Below are 19626 nucleotides of genomic sequence, written 5' to 3' on the forward strand. Positions count from 1 at the left end.
AAATATTAATTAATAAATAGTTGGTGTCAACTAAACTGTGATAAATTACAGCAAGCTTCATTTGGCAGCATACAACATAAGGACAAGTCAAGTGTGAGCGCTCTGTTCTAGGTTGTGTTGACCATTAGACATTTTATAAAAACAGTCAGATGTGGATTCTGATTCACTGATTTATACATTTAAAATAGCCTAGATTCCTAAGGATTTAATAAAAACATTACTGATTCTTTTAAGATATTTAATTTTTTTTGGAACTGTGTTCTCTAAGGATAAACAAAAGTATCTAGAAATTTAGTAGTAACCACTGAAGTGTGCATAAAAATGGAAAATATTTTAGTATTTTAGGAAGACAATGGAAGAAAAGGAAACTTGGAGAAATATAATATGTGCATTAGCTAGAAAAATTAGTTTCCAAAATAGTAATTCTTTTACTTCATTTTGAAAAATGAAGGGAAATTAATTTAGTTTTAAGAGTAGAATATTTATAACAGTAAATTAGTAGCATTTATTTTCATTATTCTGTAGTTTCTGTTTTTTCTTGTTCAAGTAAAGAATAATGAGTTAGAGAAGATAAGACAGAGAGAAAATCCTTTAATATCAAGGAAAACTAATGGCATGAGTAGACAGATACAGTGATGTAGGGCCTATTGATTTAGGGGAAATGATTTAAGATATTTTTCTATATCCTAAAAAATAATTCTGGCATTACCAGAAAATATTATGCTATTTTGGTTTATGTTCTGGAAGAACTGAAGTAATTTTCAGCAAGTAATATCCAATGAAAAACAACCCCTAAAAGTACTAAGTGGATTCAATATGTAAAAATTGTGCAAAAAAATTCTAAATGGATACTACAGCTATAAAATGGATTTTATAAGGTTGAAATGATGAAAATTAGAGCCCTAGGGTGTTAAATATATATCTTTATATACCCTATATATTAATATATATTAATTATCTTTCTGTGGTAAAAGAAAAAAATACCCATTTTAACAGAAAAACATTAGATTTCTAAGTGACTTCTTTTCTATGGGAATCAAATTCCAATTGCATCTGAGAAGACAAATGCTTTTCCAAGTCACCATGAAAACAAACAAAAGACATATGCACCATGTGACATCTACCTCTAGTATAGAGACCACAACAATGTCTTTGAAATTTACAAATTTTCCAATGTTTAGTAATTGGACATGAAAACATAATGCACAGTAATTTAGAAAAGTATCCAGGGTATATTTTATCAACTTGAAAATTTAATTCATCTCACACTTCAAAATAATGGACATCTCATTAGTAATGTGAATCTTTCATTATTTGTCAAGAATCTCAGGCCTAGGAAATACAAGCAAATACAGAGATGGTTATGTTGGAGGAGATGCAGGAACCATGACAATGAAATACTGTGTGAGATTCTAGGTTGTATCTTGAGGCAGTAAATAATATAACTGATTAGAAGAAAATGTCAATATCTGAGTAGGGCTTAGACCTGTTTTAATATCATATCCATGTTAATTTCCCTTGTTGATCAATTTAGGTTAGTTTTATGCAAACATAAGGAAAATTGGACAACTAGCAGGCAGTACAGCAATCTGTACCATTTACTGGAAGTCTAAAATCATTCCAAAATAAGAAGCTTAGAGAGTCTATTATCAGCTTTGATCTATAAATAAACACAAGTAATCTGAAAGCTCAGCATGATTGACAGTGTTCACTGTGGATAAATACAAAGGGATCTGATCCTAAGAGCTCCAGGCTTCTGTTTTTGTCTAAACTATGTAACCATATTATTCAACAGTGCAAGGTACAGAGTAATGCAGTGGCCATGATGCTTCCTGAAGCAGTAGTTATGAGTACTGCCAACTCATGCTCTGTTAGAGATACTGCTAATGAAGAGTGGGTCTGTACCACTTAATTACTCTTCATGCAAATATCATATCATTTATGTTCTCTCTCTCTCTCTCTCTGTGTGTGTGTGTGTGTATGTCTCTGTGCTAAAAATGAATAGCTTGCTATTTTTAGACATGCTCTACAAAGATAAAAAGGGTTGTTTTCTAAAATTATTAAAATTTAAGGAGTCATTTAAAGTGAAATACAGATACATATGTCAATTTTATATTAGGATTAGAAATTAGCAGATAGTTCAGTTTGCTTTACCTGAAACTGTGTGATCCTTAGAGTCTCTGGTTATTTTTATCCTTGCATGAGGAAAGATGTAGTGCATTGTCTTCCCATTCATCTGCAAAATCTAGGACAGAGAAGGGATTAGGTAAACAAAAATCAGTAGTTAAAAACCCTTGACATACATTGTGCAGATTTATACTCGTTCAGTGCAAAGCACACCAATTAAATCAATGAAAGTATACCAGAAGTTTCTTGGATGATGTCAGTGGAAGAATTTACAAACATGCTGCATAATGATTCTTTTCTAAGTTCATCAGTTATGACTTCTGTAGTTATGAGTGAGCTGGATGATACATTATAAAGGAGAACTAAAATTGCAAGTATATACTGACAGAATCTTCTAGAAAAATGGGATTACAGGGCTGCTGTTTTTTACCAGTATTAGCAAGAGACACAGGGAAGTTACATGATACACCAAGGTGCTAGTCTCTGTTATTACGGTCTTTTGATGATGCTGCATCAAGGTTTTCACCTACTTCTATCCCAGAAAAGGCATTGTTCTTCTTTCCTGACCATAAGTCGTTTCATGAATTGAGTTGACATATTCATGAAGTATTTAAATTGCCACCCGCATGTTTTTTACACATCCATACACTTTGATTAGCACAAATGCTTGCTGTAGGGAACAGACACCTCACCATTTCCCAGGACTGTATTGGTTGGATGGTCTATACATTTAGTAAAGTACTTTTAGATTTCTCTTGAAGAGTGAATTTGAAAAGAAATTCTGATTTAATAATTTGTAGTTAATGTGCTTATAAATCTAATAATTTTTCAGAAATAATACTGTATCTATTTGGTGTTTTGTATACAATATTTATACAGAGGATAAACTTATGTATGAATTAGTTAATTGGATTTTATACTCTTTCTCCCTATGGTACTTCATGAGAATAAATTCTTGTTCATGTTTTCATTGGTGCTTATGGGCACCAAGAGCTTAATATTACCTTTGATTACAAGATATACAAAGAAGTGAAGAAAATGAGAATGCTATTTTGTTATCTTCTAGTCCAAAATAAATTTCCTGAGTTGAAGAGGAAAACAGTATTTAAAGATAAATATCAATGCAAAAAAGCATGAACATTAAAATCCATGTAATTAAACTTTGGGAAGCTATGTATTTAAGGCATATGTTAGCTTCTATATAAATTATTGCCGTAACCATCAATATGTCTATTACTTGTGGAAGAAGAGGCTGTAATCTGCAGGGAGCATTCTGGGGCAGGCTATGTTCTCTGTATTGGCTCTTCAGTACTTGTATGGCCCTTCGATTTGTAGTAGTTTATAACTTTATGCATGTGTCATTTTGATCACTGTATATTATTTCATAGTTTAGTAGATACTAATGCAAAGTTCCCTTTTCAATGTAAGATTTTTATTAGCAAGAAAATACCTTATGATTGTTACATTCACCTAACAAGGATTTTTATTCTTCTATTTATTGAATCTTATGAAACAGTCCTCAATAAACACTACCTGCCTTACTTTGGTATACTAGTCTATAACTATTTAAGATATCATGGACCATGTCCTCTGTCAAAGACACTTAATCTGAATGTTTTAGTACCAGAAAACTAAAAACAATATGTCACCTGCAATATTATATTATCTATCTAAATAGAACAGAATTTTAGAAATGTATTGAATACATTTAATAATTAATAGATATAGATTATTTCTAAGTATTCTCAAATAACATTCAGTATAATTTAGTTGGATAATTCTTTAGTATCCATGGAACAGTGTCTGATAGCAAGTGGAATTAGACTTGTGGTTTCTATAGCAGCTGTTACTATGATTTTGTTAACATATTCTGGTTCCTATGGCAGGAAGCACTAAGCTACAGAGATCCAAACGCAATAATTTTATTGGTTTCATTGTTGTGGACATTCCTAGCCAGATCTTTATGAAGAGAGTTGAAATATAATTATGAAAATAATTTTAAGAATAACAAGACAACAAAATTCAGTATAATCCAATGATTGTGATAGAAAGAAACAAAAGTATGTAAACATTTAGTCAATACAGCCCTAAATAAGAATTCACTAAAAACATGAAAAGAGAGTATTTATAATACATCACGAATAACCTCAGTATTTTCCTCAAAGGAAACTGTATAGGAAAACAGAATGAAAACTTTTTTTTAGAATTATATTTGATAGATTAACCATATAAACTGAAGTTGCTTCAGAAGAAATGAAATTTCTGTACTGATAGTAGTTATACAAAAATGTTTTATTTTACTCCTCAATATGATATTTTCTAAATTAAAACATCATGAACTAAATTTTACTAAGCCCAAGTAGATCATCTTAGCTATTTAAAACATGATTGTCATTTAAGCCAAGATATCATGAAGGATAGATAATTGAGGAGCTAATGTAAGGAACTACGTCGGCTGTGTGTTTTGTGTCTACTTGAATGATCATGATGAGCACTCTTCCTGGAAGTATCCGATATACTAGGAATGTTGGTTTAAATCCATTTGCTGTATTTTTCATTTTCCCCAACTACACTTCTTTCAAGGTTCAGTCGCATCACTTCATTTCCTCCAAAATGAGCAAATAAAGTATCACCCTCATCTGATTGTAAAATTTAGTTGTAAATTCAATTACTTGCTGTATACAAACAGCTGTTTTATGAATTGTTAAAGAACAAAATTTAGAAGGTAACTATAAAGCAATTAATATTTCCATATAGTAGACCTTTAAAGTATCGGTTTCTCTCTCCTTCATGTGAATCTTTCCTTTTTCCTACCTAACTTCAGTTGCTTTTTTTGGTCTCTAAAAATACTTTAATAGGAAAACACAGACAACTACACAAATAGATTGCACAATGGTCTTATAACCTCTTAGGAGTACCATGTTAAGTACTGGAGATGGTCTATTCATGTAATGATCATCTATTACATGAATGAATCATTTAAATTGTCTGGTAGAAGCATCACAATGCCCATCAAACTGATTAAATAAAGCACTTTCTTCATTAAATGACTGAAAGTAAACAGTCTTGAACTTGCCTGGCAAATATTTAAGTTAGCAAGCTAGTTTACATTAGAACTGACACGTGTTGCTACCAAATCCAAGAGAATGTAAAACTTCATACTCACTTGCTCTTGATGTTGACTGAGGGGTCTAGAGTGAACCAGTCTTTCTGGCAGTTTCCGGTCCAGACCATGGCCATTTTCCAAACGAGACTCCCTGGGTTTATCAAACCAATCCGTTTCCTCCCGACGCAAGTGATAGGCTTTGGGGACCAAGGAAACATCATACATTGCAACCGCAACTAATACAGGTGATAGAGGGAAGCAAATGGTCTGCAGGATTAGCATGCACTGGGCTTGTTAACCATAGCATGCATTTCAGACATAAGTCCCCTAAGAACTAGAAGCATTGTCAAAAGTATCTACACATTTTCATACAACAGAATAATCTAGAGAAGGAGAGGCACACAAATGCACATCTCGTCGTAAAGTAAAACAACACACATTTACATTTCAAATCAATATAAATGAAATTTCGACAATACATTAACAAAAGTATATTAGGAATAATTTCATTCAACTTGAGTCCATCAGTTCCCACTTAGAAACATTACCCCATAACCCAGCATGTATGGTCACAGGGCAACAGTAGATACACTATGCCCATAGGCAAGTTTCTCTTCACTTTGCACTTTTGCATGAGGCAAACAGCAGTATATGGCTAATTTTTGATTTTTGTATCTGTCAAGTAGCAGCACGTGGCTGCTGGCTATGACTAAGTGAATATATTTTTTAAAATATGATATTTATTTGGCAATTTTAAGTCAACAAGCATTTATTTCTAAGATACGATAACTGTTACTGCTAGAAACACATGTACTACAAGAACTTTACAGCTTAATAATAAAAATATATCTAAATATATAATATTTTAATATAAAATCATTATCTGAATTTTAGCACTGAGTTTGAATTTATATTTTTGTTTAATTTGTCAGCATCATACCACTTGAAGTATTTAAAGCATTCAATCACTAATTTACAATTTTCACATAGTTCTATCAGTACTTTTCGGGTTTTAAAGAATATTTCAAAGGAACTAAGACTTATTTTTACTGAATTGCTAAAACTGACTTAATACACATTGCTTATTCTTGGTATTCCTTGGTTATATTTTGTATTCCTTGTTTATATTATTGGTCCCCTATTAACAGCTTTTGGAATTAATATGTTGTTTCTCAATTGGCAGATGGAAGGACCTGTCCTCTTGCTTATCCTGATACTTGAGCCTTTCAATATTATTTTCTTGAAATGTCAGCTTCTAAAATGCCATCAGTTGAGATCTCCTCTCTATCTTGTTAAAGTTGTCTTTTTGTGTCTACCTTACCTTGCACAAATTCCCTAGACTAGACTGCTATTTCTGTCATTTATTGGCTGGCAGGGTTAGACAATCAGAGTCTATACCACGACTCAGCTGCATTCCTGCAGCCTTCCGCACCACTGCTCCTGAACTACACTATCTCTCCCAACTTAACTTGGAGTGAGAAGTGGAATATCATGGATTCATCAACTTTAGATTTGATGCCTGGACTGTGGTTGCATATACGGTCACATTAACTGAGTTGCCTATTAGACTAGCAACTCCTTGAAGAGGAAAGTTATTTCTTTTATGACTTTCTCCTCTTTCAGTTTTCTCCTCTCTTTTATATGAAGCATGTTGTTTAATACATTTTTGTGGAATGAGTTAAAGATAGAGTTATTATCATCATCTAAAGAAAAAAAGGGTAAATATATTTCTCATACTTTTTAATAAATATCTTGCCCTTACATCTAATTTATAGATAAACAATATTCTTTAGTTAATATACACAATTTAGCTGATGATCATTGTAATAAAATACAGTGCTAATTTGAAACTGAATGAATAAATTGACAAAATTATGCAGTATAACAAGTTCTTGATAAGTAAAACAATAAACCAAATAGTCATCACTTTGTAAATTTTCTAGATTATACTTAACCTCTATTAGGAGAAATCATTTCTTATAGGTATTATGTATATTTATCATACATATTTTATTTAAAAATTAAAAAGAAAGTAATGATTTATCATGTTTTCAACATGTGACTATGCTGAAAAACATAGAAGATTGTTTCATTTGAATATATAACTTTTCTAATTGAATTTTAAATACAACTGTTTAAAATATGGTTTAGGGTGCTCTGGATATTATAATTATGATAGAACCTCAACCCTATACAACTTTCATCAGCTTATTTCCAATTCTGAGGGCTCATTTTCCCATATGTAACTGAATGAAAAAGATAGCCACCATCTTTTTTGGGAATGCAAAATCAACTTAATGCAACCAGATTGAGTGATTGCTCCTGTATCACACACTGTCTTCCTCAGGGGTGACCAGATATTTTGGGTTAGTTATTCCTAACAGTTCATATTTGATCTGTGGTAATGGAACAATATTACAAACATATCAAATATAGCATTTCTTTTCAATGCTGATTTATATTTTTCTCTTTTTTATTTCACTTGAAAAAACTTTACATATTTGCATGACATACTAACACTGAAAATATATAACATTTTACTGTGCACATATTTTAAAGATGTCCATTACAATCTAATCACACAGTTGCTAATGTGATTCAATTTGTTATAGCCTTCTATATAATTATATTGATAATTTTCATGAATTAGTTTTGTCTGCTTTATTTTAAAAAACATTTTGGTTCTCAAATTGCACTTCAATTGTTTCATGCTTCTCATCATCTTTATTTGCTTTAACACTATGTAGGGTACATGTTATCACATAATACATACATACATATTTAAAACAAAAGTTCAGCCATGTGTGAGTGCTGCTGAACACCAAACTCAAAAAATAAAACTACTCGGTTAATTTTATGTGCACGGAATAATATAAGTGCCACATTTGGGCTAGTTACAAACATTACACGGCTAATACCAAGTTAAAGACTGGTTGTCAAATTCTTGCCAGGTAATTATCATCTATGTGCACAAATCCTTTAGAAATTGAATTGTTCCATAATCTCAACTGTTTCATTCTTATAGATATAGCCTTTGAATCACTTCTTATACTTTTTCACCGCAATTCTACATTTCTAAAATGAGTATAAAATATGTACTTGACTAAAAGAGCAACTTTTTACTTAATGTTATACTTCCTGATAATCAAGTGGATTCATTCAAACATGGGCCTAGCACAAATATACACAAATGAAAATGTTACTTAAATAAAAACTGTCAATAAAAATGGTCAACCAATCAACTTATAACAAGAAAAAATTTGTAAAAAAGAAACTTTGTAACAACTTCATAAGAAAAGGAACTGGTTTGTTTTATGTAGGGCCACAAACCTATTCAGTTCAGAAAATTTTCTATATTTCATCTTTTAAAATCATATCTGTATGTACATATAGGGTAAAAATTAAAATGCTCCTCATAAAAGCATTTTCATGTGAGATTTTACTGAGGAAGTTAGATTAAAACAAGGAGGACAGTCACAAATCTGTAGTATTTTTGAGTATACAAATTAATGAAATTATAACTTTTTATTCATTTAGAAATATTTTATTTCCAGAGCTTTAACTCCACATATATCAAATACAAACCAATAAACAGGAATCCCAGGCCTGCATGTACATGGACTACAGAATAGGATCTATCTCAAAAATTTAATGAAGTAAATTATGTGTGTGTGTGTGTATATGTAATATATATGTGTGTATACCATATAGACTTGTACAAAATAACTCTTAAAATCTTTAAAGCAATTTTAGTGTGAAAAAATTAGCAAAATACTTTGGGTCAAAATAGATAATATGACAAAAGGAAAGGCATTGGAATGTTCAAGGGGCACAACAGGACAGCTACATTCTCAAAAGTAGTCTCTTCTTTTTCAGTTTTAAGTGGAAAGAATGTTTTACATATACTGAAAAATTATTTTCCATACCATGATTAGAATTAAAATTTCTAATACATAACACTAAATGTACAAATTTGTCAGTAATAATCTTCATAATAAAGGGAGATGAAACACAGATGTTTATTTAATGACAATGATAAAATTCCATTATATTAACTTTAAGCTATTGCAGAAGTTCCCTCAAAGAGAATAGCCTCTGATCTAGGAGACCCCCATCTCCATTACAAAATATTACTCAGTGGTTCCAACTCATAATGATTTAATTAAAAGTAATTAAATATATTAAAACATATATTTAAAGTTCAAAGAACCGTACAATAAAACTCTTCCCAGTTATGTCTTTTAAGGATGACCATATTTTATTGATAGAATTGTATAATAATTGTTTTAAAACAAATCAGACACAAAAGAAATCAGGTCAACAATCAGGAAACAGTAAAATAATAAAAACAGTCAAAGAAAAACATGCCACCATATCTACACACAAGAAGGAGACATACAAGAAAAAAAACTGAAATAAACATGCACAAATCGCACCAAGAAAGATGGAATACATCCTTGGAGAAAGAAAATCAACCATGCAGAAAGATGAGAGTTTGAGTTTTGAGAGTAACAGGACAGTGTGCGGACCCATTTACCTTCGCTGTCAGACATAGCATGTTGGAAGTCATCCATGATGAATGCTATGTCACGATCATAACCCCTCGTCCGTGACTCTTCTCTCATGTGTTGCTGAACTTCAGGCAAGGAGTGGCTTGATCCAAATTGATCCCTTGTATCTGCAGATATGGGCGGCAAAGGTCCAGCCGCAGCCCTGGCCATTCCCATTGGCTGGCCGACGGGACTTAGTGGACTTTCTTCTTCTGAATTCTGGGCCACAATTGGTATTCTTCCTCTGCTCTGGCTGATTGGTAAGCTGGTGGGCTTCGTTCGGGCAGACGATGAAGAATGACCAAAGGAGACATCCAGAGCTTCAGCTTCTTGAGCTTTCAATCTTAGTGATGAGCTGGAAGAATCCCTCTTAATTGATAAGTCAAGGCCATAGACGGAGGAAGGCCTAGAGGAAGGCCTGGACCTGCTCCCACTGCTGTATGGCTTGTCTGCCTCATCCTGTAGAGCCGACCGGATGGTATTTCCTAACGTGCCCAGTCCGGACCCAAGGGATGAGCCCATAAATTTTTGTTGATCTGTAATATTTTTTCTGAGGCCAAATGTGATATCATCTTGGAGAAGCCTTGCCCTAGAAGAAATGCCACCAATGGATGAAGTGCTAGAACTCATGTAAGTAGGATAGTCAGGTTCAAGGTCTCTACTTTCTTGAATAGGTGAAAACTTAGACATTTTAGGATCGATTAGTGATTTCTTATGCTTTGATTGCTTTTGGTAAAGTATAGCTGCGGGTAGTTGTTTGGCAGCTTGCTTTTCAAGGGTGAGCCTACTGATGCTATACTTCTCAGACTTGGGGAAGTGTCTATAGCTAGTGTCAGCATGGTAATAATGTGAAAGACCGGCAAGGTGATCTAAGCTCTCTGTGCCTCTACGGAACTCTTGCTTGATCTGATGTTTCAGAAGCTTTAACTCATAAGGATCCTCCATCGGATCCTCCTCCGTTTTCACATAGCTATGCAATCTGGGGGAAGTCTGCAAAGGCGCGAGGAAGTCTGTCACTTCTTGAGACCTCCGTGACTCAGTGGTTCTAAGGAGCCGATCTGTCTTGGACAGATCCTTCTCATGAAGACTAAACGCAGTGCTCAAAGCTGATGTCCCTTTGGTAATGTCTCCAATGTCATCTATTAGGACATAATTCCTGGAAGTATGGTGGTCAATGTCTGCATAGAAGGAGTCTGCAGAGATGCTTGATATTGGACTGCTTGCCATACTGCTTCTTTCCTCCAAACCTATTCTCAAGTCTAAACTATTGTACTTACTCCCAAGATGGGAGACAGCGTATGTATTATCAGTGGAAACCGGAGCAATCATCAGGGGTTGGTTGCGAATCACTTCATAGTTAGAAGTTATCTTCGGCTCCAAATACAATGTGGTTTGCCGAGGCTTCTGTTGAATCACCATCATCTGTGATGGCAGTTGATAGGATGGTTGTGGAGTCGGAGTGGGCTGAGCCTGGGGTGTGAAGGACATCGTTGCCACAGCTTGGAAGGTTGGTTGAGTCTGATAAGGTGACACTTGCTGATGGTACAATGTCTGTTGTTGAAAATGAGATTGCTGTGTGTACGGGGTCGGGGCTTGGGTGGGAAGAGCGGGTGATGAGTACTGGTATTGAGTGTAAGGACTCGTGGGAGGAACTAGCTGAGCTTCTGTTTGGGTTTGTGGTGGTATGAACTGGCTGAATTCAGTTTGCGGAGCTGTTCTCGGCCGCTCAATGCCATGCTCACTTTCTACTCGGCTCGGTCTGGTACTGCTGACCTCACTGTCAGACATGTAATCCCGGTCTTCAGCCACGCCCTGCAGGTAGGCACGCTCTCGCTTTTCTCTCTCCTTCAGTAATGCTTCTTTTCTCCGGTTAATTCCCATTTCCAGATACCGTAGCTTGGCGTCGATCTCCTTTTCCTCCTCATCAAGCTCTGCTTGCTTCTTTCTAAGCTTGGCGGACTCCCTTTCCACGAGGTCGAGCTCCCGGTCGATGTCCTGGAGAATCTTGGCTCGAGCCATCGTATTGGTTCTGCACATTCTTCTCCTAGAAGCAGTGCCCATGGTGCTGTAAGTTGACTGTGTTCCTGTGGACGCCTCCTCGGGAGGGGGATTTGGCAGTGTTCTCTTCACTTTTTTCTGAGTACCAGAGGCTGTTATGGTTTGAGAACCTTTAGTCTACAATCAAGTAAACAAAATATAAGACTTTGTTAGCAAATAAGAAAATCAAAACTAAAAAAGAAAAAGCCCTACATAATTTACACTTGAATAACTGAGTTAAAAAATGACAGTATCATAGCAGAATAAAATAAAATATTCACCCACTTTCAATCCAAGTTAAGTTAATAAACACAAGATTATTTTCTTATTCTATGGTCATTGTACTGTTTCTCATTTGAAATACAATATCCCTATTTTGAATACTGGTGTCTAACTTTCTCGTTTCACGCTGCACATATCTTGCCATTTCCAGTATTTCCATGATTATCTAGCTTTTGGTATTCCTTAGCAACTCTACTTTCTTCTGATTGTTTTGGCTACGTTGTAAGAGCCAAAATAATTTGCTGCAAAAAAAGTTTTTTGGAGCCAGTTTCAATCAGGTAAAACAGCTGGTAGCTCATGAGATACTTTTTTTCTTTTATTTTACTAATTTTTCATAAACTTGACTTTTTAGGGGTACGTCTTTAGATTCTTAAAGCCAGAATATGCAGAAACATGCGTAATCACTGTATGGTTACGACACACTGGTGTTATCAAAGCTGTCGTGCCTGAGTCATGCTCAAGTAGGAGCTTAATCTCCTCCATCTCAGCCATGCTCTACAGAAGATGTTCCTTCCCACTCTCGCTTCGGCAATGCAAAGGTGCAGTTCCTCCCTACCTTAAATCATCACACAGTTATGACAGTAAGTGGGTGATACATGCCTCTATGAATTTTGGAAATAATTTTTCTTTATTATTTATGATTATATTAGTATAATAATTTGAATTAGTCATTTTTAATTAGGTCAGAGTCCCTGTGCTTCTGTTGCTTTCAAACATCATTTTGTAACCCATTCCTTCATGTCTGAACCTGCCTTCCTATATATATTTTATAAAATGCACATAAGGTATTTTTCCTAAGCAGCTGTTGCACATATTCCTAATTCTTACCCTCATTGTACCCACTTTATATATTATGCACAATTAAGCCAAGGAGTTGTTATGAAAGTCAAATGAGACAGCTGTTAATATTCATTTCAAAAAATGTCATTTCTGCAGGACTTTGTAGCATCTAGATACATTTATATTCAATATACATCAGAGACTATTAAGGTATTAATGATTGCTTCACTTTCACTGTTGTTTACTCTGACTAGACAACTGGTTATGAATGAGGAGACTTGGTAAGGTGTTATCCAGAGAAAGGCAGAGCGCACAATGAGTGAAAATTTAGTCTATGACAACTAAGTATGATAGTAAGCTATGACATTTTTGGAAAAATTTATTTTATTTTGTATATGCTTGCATGCATAAATGTGTGTGTGTGTGTGTGTGTGTTTGTGTGTGTGTGTGTGTAGCATGTACATGCCTGGTACCCAGAGGGGAAAGAAATAATTGCCAGAGTTCCTAGAACTGGTTACATTTTGTCAATTGCAAAGATACTCTAATCCCTTACTTAATGACAAAAAGCTATCTTCATAACTGTGTGCCTTTACAGGACAGGATGTGGTCATGATCTCCCAGTTAGGTGCTGAAACCTTTCTGTGGTAAAATCAGACTGACAGTGAAAACAATGAAACAAACTATACTTTAAAGTATGTATTGGAACATTTTTTAACTCTGTAGGTACATATAACTATGGGTTTAAAAAAAGAAAAAATAAGAAAGATCATAGTGGAGATAACTATCACAATAAAACAAAACCAACCTAACATTTAACATCTAGGCTTAGACTTCCAAAAATTAAATATCATAAAAATCTGTAAATCAAAACATCTTTCAAGCAAATCCATCCATCTATCCATTCATTCATTCATTCTTTTTTGTGAAAGGAGCTAGCTTTCAAAGTGCTGACACTGGCATTGAATAATGACCATCAGGGCAGTACTAGTTCTTTCATCCACTGGAATAATGAGATAAAAGTTGTAGCTTTAAAATATTCATGAAGACTTCTGAAGAATGAATATTTTTTCTTCAAGATAGGTAACAATTAAGGCTAATGTTCTGATTCCAGGCTGGTATATTCTTATACTATATCAGAGAACGTGAGACCAAAGTAGGAAAAATACCTTGTAGGTTAAAAGATCTGTTTGCAGTAAAGGATAAGTTTCTGTTTGTTTGCCTGAGCCATCTGTTCTGAATGTGCTTTATGAAATGGAAAAGAGGTACATGGGCAGAAAATATAATAGGATGTATGCTGGCCTTTGATTGTATGTGATGGGAAATGTGGTGAATGTCACTGGAAAGCGTAAGAAGACATTGGACAGTGACATGGAGTGATTTTCTAGGAACCCACAACTGGATCTGTCCAGAGACCATCCAACTGGTCAGTATCTAATTCAAGCTTGTTTTATATTTGGCGTTAAGTTGTAGAGTGCTTTTTTTTTTTAATTTTTGACTGGTGGGGTTCACAATAGAAAGAGACTTGGTCTAGGAAGATACTGAATCATATTCTGAAATATATCAATATGGTGAGCATTGAAGGTTTTACTGGAGAACAAACTATAACTTTTTTAAATATCGGTTTTGCACCACTGAGTCAGAGTCATGGTTTCTGCTTATAGATAAACCACAGCAATGGATCAGACAGTATTTGTTCACTTTTCATTTCTTAAATAAAAGATGGGATTATCTTTCTTGCGTATAATTGCCTTCAGTATGTAATTTGGAAAGAACTGATTGTTATTTCTCAATATAACCTTAATAAGGACTTTTTGAGATTTTTTTTTAACCACTGTTATGCATTGCAGAGAATAATGTTGTCACTGATTGCATTTAAATTGTTGGGAGAACAAAATATAAGTCATACCAGAAAGTTACACTGTGGCTGAAAAGGAGAGGTCATCCTGAAACTAGAAAACTCTATCTAAACACATGAAAGACCTGGGAAGATCTCCCATGCTTGTGCATCAGTAGGGTCAACATTAGTGAAAATGGCCATCTTACCAAAAGCAGTCTATAGATTGAATGCAATTCCCATCAAAATTCCAACACAATTCTTCACAGATCTTGAAAGAAAAATACTCAACTTCATAAGGTAAAACAACAAGCCCAGGACAGCTAAAACAACCCTCTATGATAAAAGAAATTCAGGTGGTATCACCATTTCTGATTTTAAGCTGTACTACAGAACAATAGTTATAAAAAGGGATTGGGACACCAATCAAGCCATCAGTTTTTAGAGCTACAATTTATCCTGTCTTCAAGATAAGCTGGGGTAAAAGTGGCAAAGAAATTTTGAGATTGCCAACCAATATCTGGTTTGGTTGTTTGGCTTAAGAACCATGCTATACTCTGCTATACTCAGAGACAGGAGCCTAGCATGATCATCATCACTGAGGCATCATCCAACAGCTGATGGAAGCAGACGTAGCGATTCATAGCAAAGCATTAGAGGAAACTCAGCGAGTCCTACAGAAGAGGGAGAGAGGATTGCAGGATCCACAAGGGTCAAGGACACCATAAGGAAACTCACAGAATCAACTAAACTGGGCTTACAGAGGTTCATAGAGACTAAACCAACAATTCGGGAGCTGCATGGTCTTCCCTAGGCCCTCTATGTATACATCATGGTTGTGTAGCTTGGTCTTCTGGTGGGACTCCAGCACTTCTCTGACTCCTTTCCTCCTTTTGGGATCCCTTCTCTTTTACTGGGTTGCCTTGTCTGACTGTAATAGGAGGGGAGGTGCCTAGTCTTAAGGCAACTCGATATGCCATGTGTGGTTGGAATCTCTAACTGTACTTTTCTGACAAAAAACACAGAAATGGACGGAAGGTAGTACTGTGAAGGCAGGAGGGAGGGGAAATCGAGGTAGGGGTATAATATATGTGAGAAAAGTAAAATTGAAGGAAAGAAAGAAAAAAAAAGAAAAGAAAAAGGAAAGGAAAGAAAAGAAAAGAAAAAGGAAAGGAAAGAAAAGAAAAGAAAAGAAAAAGGAAAGGAAAGAAAAGAAAAGGAAAGAAACGGAAAGAAAAGGAAAGAAAAGAAAAGGGAAATAGACAAGGTCCTGAGCATCAAATCACTCAGGGTCCCCATTCACGTGGGTGAGTCAGCTTAGTATGTGGTTGAAGAAGTAAACAGAGGTGCATTGTTGCTAAGTGGGTAGATCTGATCTGTTAAGCTGTCATTAACATTCTTTCATAAAATGTCTTAACCCAATGTTAAGACAACCATTTTATTTGTCACCATTATTTTTTGAATCTTTATTTAAAATGGGGTCAAAACTTGTCAAGATCTGAGAAACCTGGTTTTGAGGTCCATGCTAGTTTTGAGTCCTGGCTCTAAAGAGGATTATCCTAGCCTAGCTTTTTGGAAACATGCACTGAGATGCAGTCCTAGGGAAAATATAACAATGGTTGGTTGAAAAAAGACCAGAAGTTCACATATTTTAAAAAATGAAGAAGGGGCCGGGCAGTGGTGGTGCATGCCTTTAATCCCAGCACTTGGGAGGCAGAGGCAGGTGGATTTCTGATCTACAGAATTAGTTCCAGGACAGCCAGGGCTAGACAGAGAAACCCTGCCTCAAAGAAAATGAAGAAAGGCAAGCAAGAGAATAAAATGGCCTTAGAGATAAGCTCCACAACTTTCCTACATTTTCTAGTTTCCTGCATCTTTGTTGGCTAACTCTGAAATATGATCTTCTGAGATATTTCCCTGCACATTGCAATTTCCCCTTACATTTTTGTCAATTTGACGAGATAGTTTATTTAAATTACTCTTTGGTTCACAGCTTTCTGGTAGACACATTTATGTGTGGTGCATCTAAACTGCAAAAATCACTAAATATGTAGATTTAAATTTAAGTGTGCATGGTTGAGTATGTGTCTATTTTGGCACTGAAGGGTATTTTATGAGCGAAAAAAATAAAGATCTTTTTTTTCAAAAAGTTGAATAAAGAAAGTATATGCAGCAACTATTTAATTTCATAACTGTCAAACCAAAATTATTCAATAACTATATATATGACAAAATTCATTTTAACAATTTCTTCAATGAGTAGTGATTTTTTTTAAATTTTTTTTATTCGATATAATTTATTTACATTTCAAATGTAAATGTATTTCCCCTTTTCTAGCCCCCCCCCACTCCCCGAAAGTAATCTAGGTAATGAAGGTTATAGTAAAAGAGATAAGGTAGAACTGGTTTTGTTCAAAGTACATTTGCCTGTAGCCCCCACACCCCCTGCATCGTGGAGGCTGAAAAGAAAAGTCATGTGTTTGGGATAACACAAACCTAACCACCACCACCAAAACAAAACAAAAAGAAACCCTTCTACATATCAAATATCAAACATTGGAAAGATTTTAGGAAATTGTGTGAAGAAAATACTTCAAGGTTTAGCATGATTGGATCATTGTACATTACAGAAGATGCTTACATATGCGATTTTTATGTTTCTGCTTCAGTTAAAAATATATACAGCACAAATTAGTGCTTGCCATGGGAGCATGAACATCTGAATTTGATCTCCAAGGAACCACATAAAAAAGCTGGACAAGGTTACAAGTGCTTGTACCATTAGGCACTGTGGAAAGCAGAGACCAGTGGGCCCTGGGCCTTCTGGTAAACCAGTGTAGCTGGGTCAGAGAGCTCCAACTTCTGCAAGGAAGTGTGTCTTTAAAACTAAGGTGAAGAGAAACTAGGGAAGATACTCAACATTGACCTCTTTCTATATACAAACACAAACACATGCACACACACACACACACACACACACACACACACACTGAGAGACAGAGACAGAGAGACAGAGAGACAAAGAAAGACAGATACTAGGACTCATGCATGTGAGCGTAAACATACATGCATATGCATATGCACAGACCAAAATACAACTACACTAACAATTTTGAAGCTAGCTCTTAGTGTCAATATCAGAGCTATAGCAATAAACTATCATATCACTTGAAAGACATGGCAATTTATTCCTCATTTTATAAACTTAGAAATAAATGCTAAACATATAATTGTACTATATCTTGCCTTTGCAGATATTTTTCCTGTTAAAGAGGAAAAGTTTCTATCAAGTTCTTTTTCTTTTAGAAGACAGAGAACATTCATATTAAGTAGTACAAGTCAAACAGAACTGCTAACAAATAAGACATTTTGATAATTAAAAGGTAGAATTTCCTAGAAAAAGTCTCTCTTCTGTTAGTCCATGCCATTTGACAGTGGATGAGTTAAAAGACCATATTGGACCCAAAAAATAAACTTTTCTCTTCAGTTTGGGAAAGGAAAATCTAATAGATTCAGCAAATATGGGATCTGAACAAATGGATGGTTTCAAGCAAGTAAATATTTTCCATGGAGGGACATGTATCAATCTAAGGTTTCAGGGAAATAGCAAGGATCAAGTGGCTTCATTATCACACATTTAATGTGTTAGCATCCATGAGCAGAATCAGATTCAGTGACTTCCTGATGTAAGCATGGAAAGCAGTTCTGGAAAAATCAATATATGTATGGGAACCTACAAAACAAAACTTTGAAAACTGTATCTATATTAAAATCTCAATCTGTCCATGTTGTTCTCTTCCAGATAGTGAAGGCAATCCTGGTTATTACATCAGGATCAAATTATCCAGGAGCGTATGAAATACAGGGGCAAAGCATCAAGGTGTCAGTATTCAGTCAGTGGCTCTGCTGTTGATACCGTTCACTGGTTAGTAATCAGTGTGGCTTTGTCTAAGAGAAAACTGTGACAGCCCAATTTAATTTCCTTCAGCGATAATACAGCTGTCAGAGCAGATAATCCAGAGGGAATAAATAGCATCTAGCAGTGCATCAGCAGGACATTTAATGTCTTCCCACAATGGTCACCAAAATAGTTTTGGCTGTCAGAATGCAGGGGAGTGATATGATCTATTGAGTATGCATATAGATTATGGGCATTCACGGTCTGGCATGCATGCATGCACACACGCATGCACGCATGTGCTCACACACATGCATGCACATGTGTGTGCTGGTGTACCCATGTCTGCGCATGCACTCCTACTCACCACAATATACACATTTATAATTATTTAGTCCATATATTTCTTATCCTTGTTACTAATCTTTTGGTACTATATTTTTCTCCACAGTGGGTGACAGTTTTGTGCAATGGATGATGCTTATATTATGGCCTCTATCTACCACATATTATATAAAAATAATATTGCCACGTATTGCCGTAAAGTCTAAGAAGCCTTTAGCTAATAGAAGTTAGGAAATGTTTTTTATAGAGAGATTATTGTTCTCTTAGCATTGAATCTGTGTCCCGATGTGGAGAAGGCTGTTTGTATCTCTCTCACACTTATTTAGTAGGAAAGCACATATTTTGTAAAAATATGTAAAACCACACAAAACACACAAAAGTTATTCAGAGAATGGTGACTGGAAAGATATGGGTAGGGTAAACAATGTAAGAAAAATTAGCGTTTGTGGTCTGATGGGACAGTTAATTGTTTGATAAAGTAAATAAAGATAAGAATGTACTGTATTATTTTGCCTCATTATCAGCTTGCCCCATGATACTAAGCTCATGCATCTTGATTACTTTTTATTCATGTCAATATAAACCCTCATGCCTTTAAGTCATTAGTCGGAAAGTAAATGGAAACATGTAGGGGCTTTGCCTACTCCAAATAAGACAACTATAAACC

General features: G+C 35.0%; 1 protein-coding gene across 1 annotated transcript in view; it reads right to left on the reverse strand.

Annotated features, from left to right (window-relative positions):
- Pclo (piccolo presynaptic cytomatrix protein) overlaps positions 1-19626 on the reverse strand; it is a 335880-nt gene that overhangs the window by 135988 nt on the left and 180266 nt on the right. The window contains exons 7-9 of the mRNA XM_052172403.1: positions 9771-11958; positions 5294-5430; positions 2155-2245 (exon numbers count right to left, since the gene is read on the reverse strand). Of these exons, the coding sequence (XP_052028363.1) occupies positions 2155-2245; positions 5294-5430; positions 9771-11958 (2416 nt within the window). The remainder of the gene's footprint in view (positions 1-2154; positions 2246-5293; positions 5431-9770; positions 11959-19626) is intronic.

The sequence above is a fragment of the Apodemus sylvaticus genome, chromosome 2, assembly GCF_947179515.1.
Source record: "Apodemus sylvaticus chromosome 2, mApoSyl1.1, whole genome shotgun sequence".
In the NCBI taxonomy this organism is placed as follows: domain Eukaryota; kingdom Metazoa; phylum Chordata; class Mammalia; order Rodentia; family Muridae; genus Apodemus; species Apodemus sylvaticus.